Source organism: Anastrepha ludens, chromosome 2, assembly GCF_028408465.1.
Source record: "Anastrepha ludens isolate Willacy chromosome 2, idAnaLude1.1, whole genome shotgun sequence".
NCBI classification, from domain to species: Eukaryota; Metazoa; Arthropoda; class Insecta; order Diptera; family Tephritidae; genus Anastrepha; species Anastrepha ludens.
Genome location: NC_071498.1, coordinates 26,219,991 through 26,234,217, shown reverse-complemented (window position 1 = coordinate 26,234,217; position 14,227 = coordinate 26,219,991). Strand labels below are relative to the sequence as shown.

The window sequence follows — 14,227 nt, the reverse complement described above, 5'->3', positions numbered from 1 at the left end:
TTTTTTTTCAAATTAAATTTCCATTATTTGGCAGCGTTGTTCTGGCGTTCATCGATTCATGATGACTTGCCAAACCTTACTTGATAGAAATATCAACACGGTTTGCCATTCTCAGCTCTCAAACCATAGTTATAGATATCGATATAGATAGTTCCCATGCAGCTAAAGAAATACCCGGTATACCCATTAATAATTTTTGATAATCTTTTTCATTTAAGGTTCGGTTAGCCGGGCTGCTTGTCTAAGACAAAATACTCGGTGTCCCTAAGACCAATTGTGATACCTGCATTTGATTTCCGTCCCCTAACTAAGTGGCTTAAACAACTTAGATTTTTTAAGAGTGAGACATTTTGCAAATTTCCCAGGTCTTCAAAGAAATAATCGCCAAGATATCTGGGACGGCTTCTTTGAAGTGCAGGACATTCACAGAGGAGATATCGATATTGCACCGACTCAATTTCTTCTTCATCTTCCCAACTCCTGCAGAAGTCATTGTGAGGTACACCCTATCCACTGGCTAGGGTGCTAATAGTGCAGTGACCCGTAATAACACCTTTGAGGATGCTGGTAGTTTATTTGTTGAATTTTATTTAATTTACAAATCCTTCGTTTTCAATTATTTCATATTTCATTACTCATTTATTAAAATTTAAATAATTTTTTTACATTTTATTTATTTGTTGTAAAAACAACTTGTCTAAATTCAAAAGCGGTCACAGTTTCTCAGAAAGCAATTTGGTCTACTCCGCAATTTTTGAGATGTACAGCAACCCCCTCGACATAATATTTTTTCACAATATTTTGATATTTTTTGTTTCCATTATTAATATACAATTTTTCCTGTTTATTATTCAAAGTTTCTTAATATTTTTTCTATTACTTCTTATCATTTATTTCGATAAATTTCCGAAAACATTAGGGAAGACAATGATATTTTTGTAATACATTCTGAGCTGGTGGTTAAAAAATGCTCACAGTGGAGATCACCTGATTTCAAAACGCTATTTTCTGTACATGGTTGCATAAAAATGATTAAATTTCCTAGAAAATTGTATCAAAAAGTCTTAAAATATTCTAGAAATTCAAATATTTCTCAATAAAAAATCATTATTGCAGCTAAGTATTAAAATATTTCTTATTGTAAATTTTCGAAATCAAAGTAACACTTTTATTGTTTTATTGTGTCGATATTCTATCATTTTTATGTTATCATAAAATTTTAATTTAGCATAGCAACCCTGTCAATACGTTCAAGCAAAACGGCGAATCACCCACACCATCCCACACTTAGGTGCCTGTCAGAAAGATAAGAAGAAGAAGGTTGTTTTTACTTGTAATTTTGCACAAAACTTGCGAATTACATAGAGAACTAATTATGTGACGTGGGAACATAGCATTAGGCTCTAAAAAGAAGTTAATACTCTTTGCGCCATCTAGCGCACAATGATTTTCAGCAATTGTTAATTCCTCATTGCGCCATCTATTGAGCTTATGAGTTCAGCTACATGCTTTGCAAGCAAAAATTACACAGACAATAATTCGTAGCATACTTTCAGGCGCCTGCATGCTTCAAATCATCACACACCTTATACACTGGTGGCAGATATCGTCTTGTATACTTATATACAGTACCTCACAAAAGTATTCGGAAATCTAATTCTCCTAATAGAAAATAAAAAAAAAAAGATTATTTTACCTCGACTTGACATTCAAAAACTCATTTTTTAATACATTTTTAAATTTAGTTTTATATTCCAACTAAAGCTTTGACTACTATGAAATTCGTTCTTGAGCAATAAATAAAAAGAGGAAGGGGTTCCGATTTTTTTAACTGAGCAAAAATATTTCCGAATACTTTTGTCAAGCACTATATGTATGTATACAAGTGCGCCGCTTTATTAAAAATATGAATCCTCACAAAATAATCGCGAGAAAATTTTTAGCACTCAATAAATATATAAAAATCTATTTATTTCTTACTACTTCCTCAGCTTTTGCGATTTATTTCCATTTTGGGCTTCTTTTCTGCGACTTTCTCATTTTCTAATGTCGCAATGTCCTGCTCCATTATTGTCTCGAATTGATTATTCACCAGCCATAAATCGGAAACACTAATCGTCAGATCATTTTCATATAAGCCTGAATTTGTATAACTGGCACTTCCAATCGAACTGGCAGACACACGACGCAGTAGCTCCAAGGAAGAGTTGCGCCTATAAGTGTTCGGTGTGGGCACCTTTGTTATACGTGGCTGTTCCGTAGTCCAAAAAGAGCGATCCAGAAAGCAAAGCAAGATGCCGGTGACCAGCGCCAAAGACGTTAAGGCAGTGATTGGAATTAAATTATGTATCTGAATAGTGACAGCTATGAAGGGGCCAAGAATGACCCAACAGCGGCTATGCGTCAGCACAGAGAACATCAATAGGGGACGCTTTTCGGCGGACACGATTTCACCGGTACACGTCGCAAGCACGGCAAACGTAACGGCATTCGCGAACTTCAGAAACATCCAGAAAATCATTTCGAGACCCACGCGGCGACTAGATTTCACTGTAAATTACAGATAAACACAAATCGAATAATATTAAATGTAACTGTATGGGGCAGGTACTTTGCATTTGTTCATCTCACATGAGCTCGGCACGAACCAGATCAAATAAGTTACAGTGCCTGCCACGATCATTAGCTGACCACACCAAAGCCAGTGATGTCTGGTGTAGAGTATAAAGTAGAGACCCAGAAAGATGCCCAGAATTTCGGAGAACCCTAGATGAAGCGAAATTTTTATAATATTAAATGATTTGTGATCGCAAAATACCCCGCATGATTTCCAACCTACCCACGCATACAGTATTGACGTGTATGAACTCCCTGCCAAGTGATCTTATCATCAGTAGCATTACATTGTGCAGAACTAAGACACCCGCCCAAACATAGTGAATGCAGTAGATATATTTGCGTTCGGTGCTTTTATCCCAAATCGACCAGTAGCGTGGTGCCTCAGTGTCCATTTGTTGTAGTTGCTTCGCATAGGACTCCAATTTGTGATCCAGGTCTAATGGTATCGGTCGGTTATTGAAGGCAGCAGAGTTCAGCAGCTGTTCCAACGCGCGATCTAATTTGTTGTGGCGCAGTAACCAACGCGGCGAATCGGCGATCCATCTAAACGGGTGATGAATAGGAAATATAGAGTAAATTAATTAGTCGGCTGTTGCCATTTAATCTCGCGCGCTACTAGCCATTGCAGAAACCACGAAAATGTTATTTCGATAAATAAAATCAAATATCATAACAAAGTGCAAATGGAAATTTCCTTTCAAAGACATTTTTTCTTCGGAATTATGGCTACTCTTGAAGATTAAATATTCATATTTATAAATTTTATTTCATCAAGGCCGCTGGCTTGGTGAGCCTAGCAGTTACGCACGTTGCTAGCCAATCCCCAGTCAGTATTTACAGTTTCCGGCTCTTCCTCAAGAATGACTTTGGTGAAATTCGTTTAAGGCATGAATCATTTCTGAATTGTCTGCTTTTAAAGACGGCCCACTCTAGAACCCTAACGGAATCAAATCGGAACTCTGAGCTGGCCGAACAACGTCGCCTATGGGGCTGCTAAGCCGATTACAGAATTTAGCACGCAAACGATCCATTGCATGATGGGTTCTGTGTTATGTAAATCGAAGATCACCCAAGTCTACGTCTTCAATTTCTTTCTACCAAGAATTTGTAAGAGCAACTCTGTAGCGCTAATCGTGAACCAAAGGAGCGTTTCTATGTTTATTCTTGATAGTTTCTTGATTCTTGATTCTTCTGCAAGAGTTTTTCTAGTTTTTCGACGAATATAGTCAACCTTTCCAACGAGATGGTTTCTGGCTCTTTCTGAATCACTTAGAAGCATGGATAATACTGCTTCTGTTCAGCACAGACTGTTTTGCCAATTGCTGCCTTGCAATAGGAGGATGCGGAATGCGTTTTTTCACCGCTCTAGAATGAAGCTTTTGCAGGACAATTTAGAATGAAGAATAACTCTATCTCACATTTTCATTTGATAACTTCAAATTTATGCCATTATTATGAGATTGAGTTCATTCTAAAAAAGACAATATCAAGCATTAACTAAATAAAAGAGTTTGCCGAATTATGATAGGTGTGCTGACGGACATAACCCAGTAGCAGAGTGTGCTTATAAAATGGGAATCTCGGATGAATCTCAATGAATGCAGGAAATGTAGAGAGTAGGGCTCAAGGGGAACTGTAGAGCATCCCCTTTGCGGATCTCCTATGCTTTCAAAATGCCCTTAAAGTATCATATCTGGGGGCATCACAGTTTTATGGATCGGAAGATATCTCAGCAGTAGGTTGGAAATGCCCCCATAAACTCGCAATAAAAACATTCACCATTCGGGTGTACTATTTCAAAACACACAACAAATGAACTCCATCTGGTATCGCTACGAACCGATCAGATCTAAGCGTGACTATGAGTCAACCAGTTTAGCCTAACCTAACTAAATTCAAACTAAAGTAACTAAAAATAAGTTGTAGTTTAGAAAAAGTTGTCGAAACTTTGACTACATCCACTTAGGTTTACTTCGATTTGATGTTTTAATATTATATTCTGTCAAAGAAATATCGGGAATTGTTCATTTAAAAAGTGCGCGTTGCACATACTTGAATGTCTAAATTTTTTTTGCTGGAATGTTCATACAACTATCCTTTATATTGTCGTAGAGTTTGAGCGTGATTTGTCCATTGCCTTGTTTTTGGCATTTAATTATATCAGTCAACCGCAGGTGTGCTATGCGATTTTCACTATGGTTAAAAATATCGAACAAAGAATTTGACTAAAATTTTGTATTTGAACGGGATTTCGTGTGTCGAATCATTGAAAATGATGAAGAAAGCCTACGGCGGAAGTGCTTTATGAAAAACACGGGTCTACGAGCGGTATAAGGCTTTCGCAAAGAGTCGAGAAGTCATTGAAGAATTGCCCTGATCTGGTCGCCCATCAACGTCTTCAACGGATGAAAACGTCAACAAAGTCAAGGAAATGGCGCTGGAAAACCATCATTTAAGTTTGAGGGAGGTAGCTCGTCACCTTAGCGTGTCTCACGAATCAATTCGCAACATTTTACACAATCAATTGAGCATGAGACGCGTGGCGGCTCAACTCGTTCCATTAGAGTTAAATTTCTTTCAAAATATTCATCGGAAGAAGGTGGCCGAAGACATGCTTGAGCAAGTGAATTCGAACCCAACGTTTATCCAGCGCATCATAACAGGTGATGAGACGTGGGTACATGAATTTGACATGCAAACCAGTCAACAGGCGGCTGAATGGCGCTATCCACATGAGCCGAAACCCAAAAAACCACATCAATGTCGGTCACAAGTGAAAGCCATGCTACTCGTTTTCTTTTATTATCACTGCTTTGTACACTCGGCATTCATTCCAAATGGTTCTACGGTAAATAAAGAATATTATTTAAAAGTTATGCGATGTTTGAGAGAGAATGTGCGTAGGAAACGGCCCATTTTGTGGAAAGAAACTTATGGATCTTGCACCATGATAACGCACCGTCTCACAAGGCTCATATTGTGAACAATTTTTTGACCAAAAACTCGTCAAAACTCGAACAATCACCGTATTCGCCGGATAACCCCCTTGTGACTTTTTCCTTTTCTAAAACTTAAATTCCAACTCCACGGACGCCACTTTGAGTCGATAGAGGCCATTAAGGTGAATTCGCTGAAGGAGCTGAAGATGATCTCTTCAAACGCGTTTAAAAGGTGCTTTGATGACTGGACTAATCATTGGCATATGTTTATTGCTTCGAATGGAGCTTATTTTGAGAGCGACAAAATAAAGTGTTTATGATTAAAAAATTATTTTACGTTTTATTGAACAATTCCCGGTACTTTTTTGACAGAATGTGTGCCCAATTTGTTTGTGGTATCAAAACTGGGGAAAAATATTTTTGAATATTTTACATAAATATGTTTTTACTCACTTGTGCATGAATATTAAAATAATCACAGACGATGAAATAGCCAAATATAAGTAACTCCAGCTATCGAAAAATATCGAAATGCCGGGTAAAAGTATAAGTCCAATGCCCCAAAATAGCTCAGAAAGTGTAGTCACTACAGTTTTTGCTCGTCCTGCGGTAATATCCATTACTGAAATAAGAAGAGAGAATGAAAATGAAAGTGTTTAGAAAGAAGGTAAAATATATTAAAAAAAAAAAAACCAAGGACTTACATATAACTTGACCAGCAGACATTAACACAGTACAAGCAATCGAAGTCAGGCAACGGAAGTAGACGTGTAGTTGAAAATTCGTGACTAGCCCAGTAATGCAGCCGCAGAATATTTGAAGACTCATGCCGACGAACATCAAGCGATGGGGGCTCACGCTATGGTAGAAGAAAAACAGGGAAAACTTTTATCAGTGCTGAGTGCGTGGATGATGAAAAAGCGACTAATGGTTGTTATAGCGGCAATTTGAAGCAAAGGAACAAAAGTTTGGAAAATTATAACTTTTTTTATAACTCCATTTATTAAATAAAGGGTGGTTAAGTTTCAAGTGACGGTGTGGATTTTGAATAAAATACAATTTTTTAGGAAATTATTATCATTTATCTTTATTATGATAATATTGGGATGGCTCAATTACGTATGGAACAAAATATCGGCCAAATGGCCACCGCGGCCTTGGCGGCACCATCCGATGGCCCAATTTTTCGATGACGCTGAGGCATAATTGAGGTTCTATGCCGTTAATGTGCCGAATTATCTCATTATTTAGCTCTTGAATTATTGCTGGCTTATCGACGTACACCTTTTCTTTGAAATAACCCCAAAGAAAGAAGTCCAACGGTGTCAAATCACATGGTCTTGGCGGCCAATTGACATCGCCGCGACGTCAGATTATACGGCCATCAAATTTTTCGCGCAAAAGAGCCATTGTTTCGTTAGCTGTGTAACAAGTGGCACCGTCCTGTTGAAACCACATATCGTCCACATCCATATCTTCCAATTCGGGCCATAAAAAATTCGTTATCACTACTCACAGTAACTGCCTGACCGGCCTCATTTTGGAAAAAATACGGCCCAATGATGCCGCCGGCCCATTAACTGCACCAAACAGTCACTCTTTGTGTTGACGACGAGTTGAGGTGGACGTCTCTTCAACCACACCATCGCGAACAGCAGCAATATTTTCTGCAGTACGAGCTGTACGAGCATGCACTGGTGTTTTCACATCTCCTACAGACCCGGTTTGCTCAAACTTTTGCCCAATTTTTCCGATTGTACGGACATTTGGACGATTAAATTGAAAGAAAAAATCACGAAGTGTGCGATATGCATTTTGATTTGAACGCCCGTTTTCATAATAAGCCCGAATAACTTTAACGTGTTGCTCGATTGTATATCTTTCCATGGTTCAAATTGAGTTAGTCTGAAATTGAAAAATGTCAAATGAAATGCAAAAAAAAAAAACTTGATGTTTAGGTGTGGTTTACATTCAACATCGGCCCACCATTTACAATATATTTTTTAAATTTAAAATGTAAAGCAGTGTGCGTAAGAACTCCCAGTGAAGCTCGTTACGTATAATTCAGATTTTAAATCTTTGTGGTAGATCAGTGGGTATACACTTTTTTGGTCTGCGCGGTAAGTTGATGTTATTTCTGAGCTCCATAAAGTTTTGGCTTAAGTATAGATTTGTAGTCGCTGCAGGCGAATCACCTACCCTGTCTGAAATCAAAATAGATTAACGAAACCAACGCAAGACTGAATCTTGTCGAGGCCCTATGCTCTCGAGAGGAGTGAACAAGGAAAAATAAATTGATTTGTAGTTTAAAATTTTATTATCCATTAAGGTACTTGACCACCTTATAAGTTTCAAAAAATTAAATTTTTTTTTTTTACATTTTTTCAATCCTTATACTTTTAAAAATCATCACCTGAAACTGTTTTTTTAAATTCGAATTCTAACAAAGTGAAATCAGTGAAAATATGCAGGCGCATCCTGCACTCATTACTTGCTGACTCAGCTGAAAGAAAATAGCAAGTTTTAACTTTAAACGCGTTTTTCCAGAAATTACTTTTTTTCGAATGGCGGACACTTTATCTCCGAAACTGCTTAGCCGATTTTAATGATTTTGGTCTTGTTTTATTTGTTAAGATGTTTTGTATGCCAATTTACCACATTTTGCAAAAAAAAAGTTAATAAAGTATTGCTTTTTAAGCATAACATTGTGAAAAACAGGGGTGTTTTCTTAACTTTTTTTCAAACATCCGCCATTTTTTTATTATTTTTGTTTTTGTCAGTTTGTGGTAAATTCTCACGCAAGGAACCTTCCTTTTGAAAATTTTGTTTCTCTCTTTTGTTTTAGAATTACCATTTCTAAGATTAACTGTCCGCCGCAAGACATGATTTTCTTCAGGCCTCGACTTTGGCGCCTCCTGGATATATGTTAAAAAAAGAAATTTTAATAAATCAATTTTTTTTTGCATTATATAAGCTCTAAATAAAAATTAAAAAAAAAATTTATTTTAATATATTATACAGAACATGAAAAAAAAATTATTGAATATGTTGTACTTTTTAGCTTTCCAAGGTGGTCAATTACCTTAATAATGCATTTTTTTGATTGAGCAGCCAGTAAAGTGAGCGAAGCTTTAAAACCCAGTTGCTTAGGCTTCAAGAATACATGTGGGAGCCATGTAAGCCTTCTATCGAATTGATAACCCAGGAAGTTTGCCTGATTAACTTGAGGTATTTGGTAGTGATTTAAAGTTACTGGAGGAAAAGAGTCTTTGCGGAGTGTGAAAAATATCTGAACTGATTTGGTTTGGTTGGCTTTTATTCGCCACTTGTTTAACCAAGTACTGACTTTGTCGAGGTTGTGCTGCAATAGAGATCCAGCAGTGGAGGCAAGACCAGTTTCGACCACTACAACCGCATCGTCCGCATATGTACCTGTAGCTGTGTGCATATTCTTTTTGTCAATGGTAGATCGGCAGTACTCGTAAAAAAAGTGTATACGACCAGCCCCAGAACATTACCTTGAAGCACGCCTGCTTCAATTTCGTGAATACTAGTAACTTCATTGTTACTTTTCACAAGGAAATGTCTACTCATTAGGCTCCGATTTAAGCACCTTGTACAAGCAGTGATGCAGTTTCCTTTTAAGCTTTTATACCAGGTCTGCATGCCAGACTTTACCAAATGCTTGTGCTATGTCTAAAAAGACAGCTGCACAGTATTCTCTCTTTTCTAGCGCTTCTCCAGCGAAGGTTTAGACAGATAAACAGTTGCTCAATGTTCGAATGGTGTTGACGAAATCCGTACTGATATGTGAGAATTAGTTTCTTCTGCGCAATAATCGACTTAGGCCGTTTTAAGAATAGTTTTTCAAAAGATTTTGATAGCGCATGTAGTCGACTTATTGGCCGACAGTAGGAAATCATATCTGGAGGTTTACCTGGCTTTGGTATATGGATAATTTGGGCTACTTTCCATTGCACAGAAAAAAACTCAGTTCATAAAATAGCATTGAAAACGTATGCGATAAAATTGTAACCACATAAAGGTAGCTCTTTTAGAATTTTATTCGTTTTGAGGTCATACCCTGGCGCTTTATTTACCTTCATGCCTTTATTTATTACATCTCTAACCTCTTTCCAATTCAGTTCTGCTCAATTAAAAATGAAAGAGCGGAAATTAAAGAAAAAAATAATAATAATAAATTGATAAAAATAATACAGAAGGCAAACGAAAAAAGCTGTTATGAGTTTGAAATTATACACACTCCATTGTTTGCCTGTTGTATACTGCAGCAGTGCCAAATATGATCTACGTACGTTGCCATTTGCAAATAAATATAAATCTTCCGATAGGAGGATTAAATTTGCGCCACGTCGAAACTCGTGTATATAAAACGAAATTACTTAAACCAGAGTGCACTCTTGTCTCTTCTTGTTGATTGTTGTCTGCTCCTCGTGCTAATTGGCACCAATTGGGTATATAAAGTGAAGCTAAGATTTTCTCCAATTCATTTCTTTCTACGTTAAAACAAGCATGTACCGCATCGACTACTTCAAAATTGGAGCGTTTGTGTAAATCCGTGCGACAAGTCCTAGCCAGCAAAGCAAATTAATCTTTATTTGCTGCACTATTTCTATGTTGGCATAAAGTTAATATGTACATCTGCTCATCGTCCCATCATCTTCCGCAGAATCTTTTTCTCGAACGATCTTCATCGGCTGTGTGCCAAAGCAAGTCTTAAAATGGCTCCTTCCGTTGCATTACTTCCAGGCACCGAAGAAGAGTTCGGATGCAAGCTTCCCTGGTAAACGCAACAGATGTAAACGTTGAAGTCACTTGGTGTTATTCCCTTGGCGAAGGCCTGGAGATGGGGCTCACCGAACTAAAATGTGTTAGATCGTTGAGGTGACAGCCATTGGACGGGAAAACGCTGCGGTGGGAAAACCGGCTACGGGAAAAACTGGCTACGGTGTGAATATAGGCTACTTCTACTAACGCTTTAATTGTTTTTATAAAGGGTTTTTCAATAAGGGCGGGTAGATGTTGAAATGGAATCAAATGGCGTTTGCTGTATGGCACGTAGCGCCGTCCTGCTGGAACCACATGTCGCCTAGGTCCATATGGTTCAATATGGGCCATAAGAAATTGGAAGGGCCACCACGTCTACCGAAAAATGGACGCAATGCGCGCAACGTTTGCGTTAATGAACACTCATTTTGATAATAAAGTTTTATCATTTGAACGTGCTGTTCAATCGTGTAACTTGCCATGATGATTTGGCATAAACAACTGAATAATAAACAAAAGATTTGACAGATGTCACCAAAACGAAATGGTTGCCACAGGGCACCAAAATCGACCCGCGCCAAGTGAAAAACCCTATATGTATTTTTTAATACATTTTTTCGTTAGTATTTTGGTCAATTCCAGTGGGGATCTAGTGGCCACTTTTGCTGCCGCAAGAGTGTTGCCCGATATCCCAATATGTCTGGGCCCCCATAGTAGCTTGATGGTGTGTGAGTTTGCTATTAAACTGTACCTTATTTTGGATATATTGGGTTGGACCCATTCACATTTAAAACTGAATGAGTCACGGATAAGAAGTCAGAGCAGGTTAAGTACTTGGTGCGCTTGTTTTTGACTAAACGGCTAGCGTGGAGGATGGCTGTTGCCTGAGCGGTAAAAACAGAGGTCTGCGGAGGTAGTAAGACCAGCATGATGCCCGTGGATTCGATGTCGACAACACTGTAACCGATAACTTCATTCTCTTTCGATGCATCAGCATGTAAAAATCTCCTGCTGATAAGGGAAGTTACAGACATTTAAAAATGCTTGTATGAAGACTCGAATTTTATGCTCTTTTAATTGAATTGAGCTGCTTTGAGTTGGTGAATGAGGTCTGAAGACCTTAAGTAGTACCTCTGCGGAAAATCATATCCAGTTCTTTGGTGAAGTGTAGAATATTCTGCAGAGCTGATACTTTTTTGGTTGACGTTTTCATTTAATTTTATGATAGTTTTTTAATTTTGTGATAGTTTTGAAAGGTGAACTCTTTTAGTAGCAGAGTTTTGAAAGTAAGCATCCCGAAAGGGATTAGTTGAGATAATCAGGCTTTAGCAAGTATGTTGGTGATTGTGGTTGCGCGGAAGGCTCCTAAGGAAAGACGAGCTGCTGAGTGGTATATGAATGGCATTTTTGGAAAGTTATTTTTAAGTAGATCTGAAACTTGGTAAGACATAATTTATTTTTGATAAAATTATCGCTCTTTTTATTAGCGAATTTATATTATATACACCAAAAATAGGAGAGGTGCTTGGTCAGAGGGTGTAAGCGCCAACTATTTTTATTATTAACTCTCTCTGTGATGATTCTCAGACTGTTGAATTCAGTTGTGGATTTTCTGCAGCTAACGCGAGTCTTCATCCAATAATCAAAGTAATTTTACTAATTCTAATTAGAGAAGTTACTACGCTCATAGTATCGTGGATGCGTCGGAACATACATATTTTAGTTTTATGCTTCTTCTTCTTATATATCTTAATACATTACAGGCCTTGCATATATCCAGTATTTTTGAATGAAAGATGATAGAGTGTTTTTGCGATGCCAGACTCTTTGTTGCAATAAGAATTTACTAAAATATTCACTTCACTACAGTCCATCCTATTCATCGTCAGTATAGAGAAACGACTTGCGATGGGTGGTACCTATACAGTAGGCCGGGTCGATTTGTGGGGAGGCAAAAAAATCGCCCATTGCTCTGTGAAAATCATATTCTAGGGATCAAAATAAGAAACTTTGCCGAAGGAACCATACCTCTAAAACGAGTTCTGATGTCCCCCAATTTGGGTCGAACTTTTAAGTTTCTTTTCTCATGTAATGGCCAAAAATGGTGATATTTTGAAATGATTGCATGGGGAACCCCCAGGGGAGTTCCAGGGGGTGTGCCACTGGCATGGGTGGATCGGCTGTCCAAAGTTAGTGGGGGTCGGTCATACATTTGGACTCGATTGGAGCACTCTAAATGGGTCAAAGTGGGATTTTTCGTTCGACCCAAATTGGGGGACTTCAGAATTCGTTTTAGAGGTATGGTTCCTTCGGCAAAGTTCCTTATTTTGATCCCTAGAATACGATTTTCACAGAGCAATGAGCGATTTTTAAATCGACCCGCCCTACTATACAGGGTTTTATTACCTTCTCACAACTTCACACAACCGACATGAAATCATTACGATAACAAAGTTCTAGTTAGATGCTATTAAGTGCGCCACTAACGAGAGAAACTTTATTATTAAGACACTCCTTAAGGAGTATCCACAAAATTTCAATTTTCATGAGTCACATTCAGTGGAACGCCACATAAACACAAATTTGAAGTCACTAGAAAATCATTCAATTAACACTCACGTAGCAACATTTTTCGCGAATTAGATTTCCAAACAAAATAAATTTATTATATGTAAGCACTCATATTTACATAAAATAAGCAGTCATCGAACTTAACTATTTGAGCGCGTGTGGCACGATCAGACCTCCGAAGAATGCGCCCAAGCCATGAAAGGACTGTGTCACTGATATCAGCAACTGACGCGAACAAACCAAATCGAACTGCGATACGAGCGAATTGTAATCCGAGTTGTGCTCAAAATGATCACAAGGCAGCACATTCACTTTCAAACTCAGCGAACCATTCGCCAACTGCACGACATTGGGCTCCTCAAAAGGATTGGAGTAATTGGCATGATTGGCAGCAAAGTCGCGCTGTAATTGCTCCTCGTAAATATTACAGGCATCCACATAGAAGTGACGATCGGTGCCTTGCTCATCTGTCGCCGGCGAGGACATGCGCACCCAGGCGGGTGTAGACGCTGTAGCTGGGCCAGCGCTGGCGTTCATAAGTGCTGGTGGACGACAGAAGTAGTCACCCTTTTTGGGTGTGGGCGCCGTGTAAATAATACAGGCCATAAACCAGGCGGAGGGAATTTTACATAGGAAGATTAGTAAAATTGTGCGCAGTTGCCAGTGGCCAAAGTTGCCGCACACTTGATGGACAATGTCAGAGGGAGCGCTTGCCGTTGCGGCTGCAGGCTTGCTTGCGGACTCATCAAAGCTTACTGTAGGAGTTGTAGAGCAAGTGCAGTGTGATTTTGTTGTTTTATTTGAATTACGATTCGCAACAGGGCTGGTAATAGTTGTGTCGTTGATTGTGAAAATCACTGTTTTGGCGAGGTTCGCTTTATCTGCTTCATTTTCATTTTCACTCGCGTTCTGTTTCATCGCACTCGACGTTATTAGGTGTATTTCCGCTATGTACGAGTTACTTCCGTGAGCTTATCTGCGAGACTGTGCTGCCGCTCAGTTTGGCACCAGCCTCAACCGCACGAAACCTGGCTTTATTTGATAGCAGCCCTCTGTTTGACATTTAATTTAGTCTACGCAATGTTGATCCTTGTAATTAGTAGTGTCGCTCTCGATACAAATTGGTGTGAATTGAATCAGAGATTGGGGGACAGCTCTAGCAAGTGGGGGGGGGGGGGGGGGGGGGGGGGGACCATCAACAATGCCAATATTAGCATATCGCTTACAGATTGATAATTTTTTATTGATTTATTTAATTTGTTATGTACTTTGATTATTATGTTATATCCATCTATTGATAGTCTAAACTG

The 14,227-nt window shown here is 38.5% G+C and overlaps 1 protein-coding gene across 1 annotated transcript; it reads right to left on the bottom strand.

Moving 5' to 3' along the window:
- Nucleotides 1-703: 703 nt before the first annotated feature.
- On the bottom strand, nucleotides 704-13,906 carry LOC128856924 (solute carrier family 22 member 3). The gene is made up of 7 exons (XM_054092375.1): nucleotides 13,063-13,906; nucleotides 6,263-6,417; nucleotides 6,012-6,180; nucleotides 2,840-3,162; nucleotides 2,632-2,766; nucleotides 1,981-2,550; nucleotides 704-1,295 (listed from the first exon to the last, which is right to left on the bottom strand). Exons 1-6 carry the CDS (start codon nucleotides 13,833-13,835, stop codon nucleotides 1,988-1,990), a joined length of 2,118 nt encoding a protein of 705 aa, XP_053948350.1. The 5' UTR covers nucleotides 13,836-13,906; the 3' UTR covers nucleotides 704-1,295; nucleotides 1,981-1,987.
- Between the last annotated feature and the right edge of the window lie 321 nt (nucleotides 13,907-14,227).

What these genes read in the sequence shown, in the direction of transcription:
- LOC128856924 (XM_054092375.1), bottom strand. Translation starts at nt 13,835, where the DNA reads ATGAAACAGAACGCGAGTGAAAATGAAAATGAAGCAGATAAAGCGAAC. An exon ending in GTCTGCTGGTCAAGTTATAT is followed by an intron (nt 6,181 to 6,262) that starts GTAAGTCCTTGG and finishes TTCTTATTTCAG; the next exon opens with TAATGGATATTACCGCAGGA. An exon ending in CTGGTTCGTGCCGAGCTCAT is followed by an intron (nt 2,551 to 2,631) that starts GTGAGATGAACA and finishes TGTAATTTACAG; the next exon opens with TGAAATCTAGTCGCCGCGTG.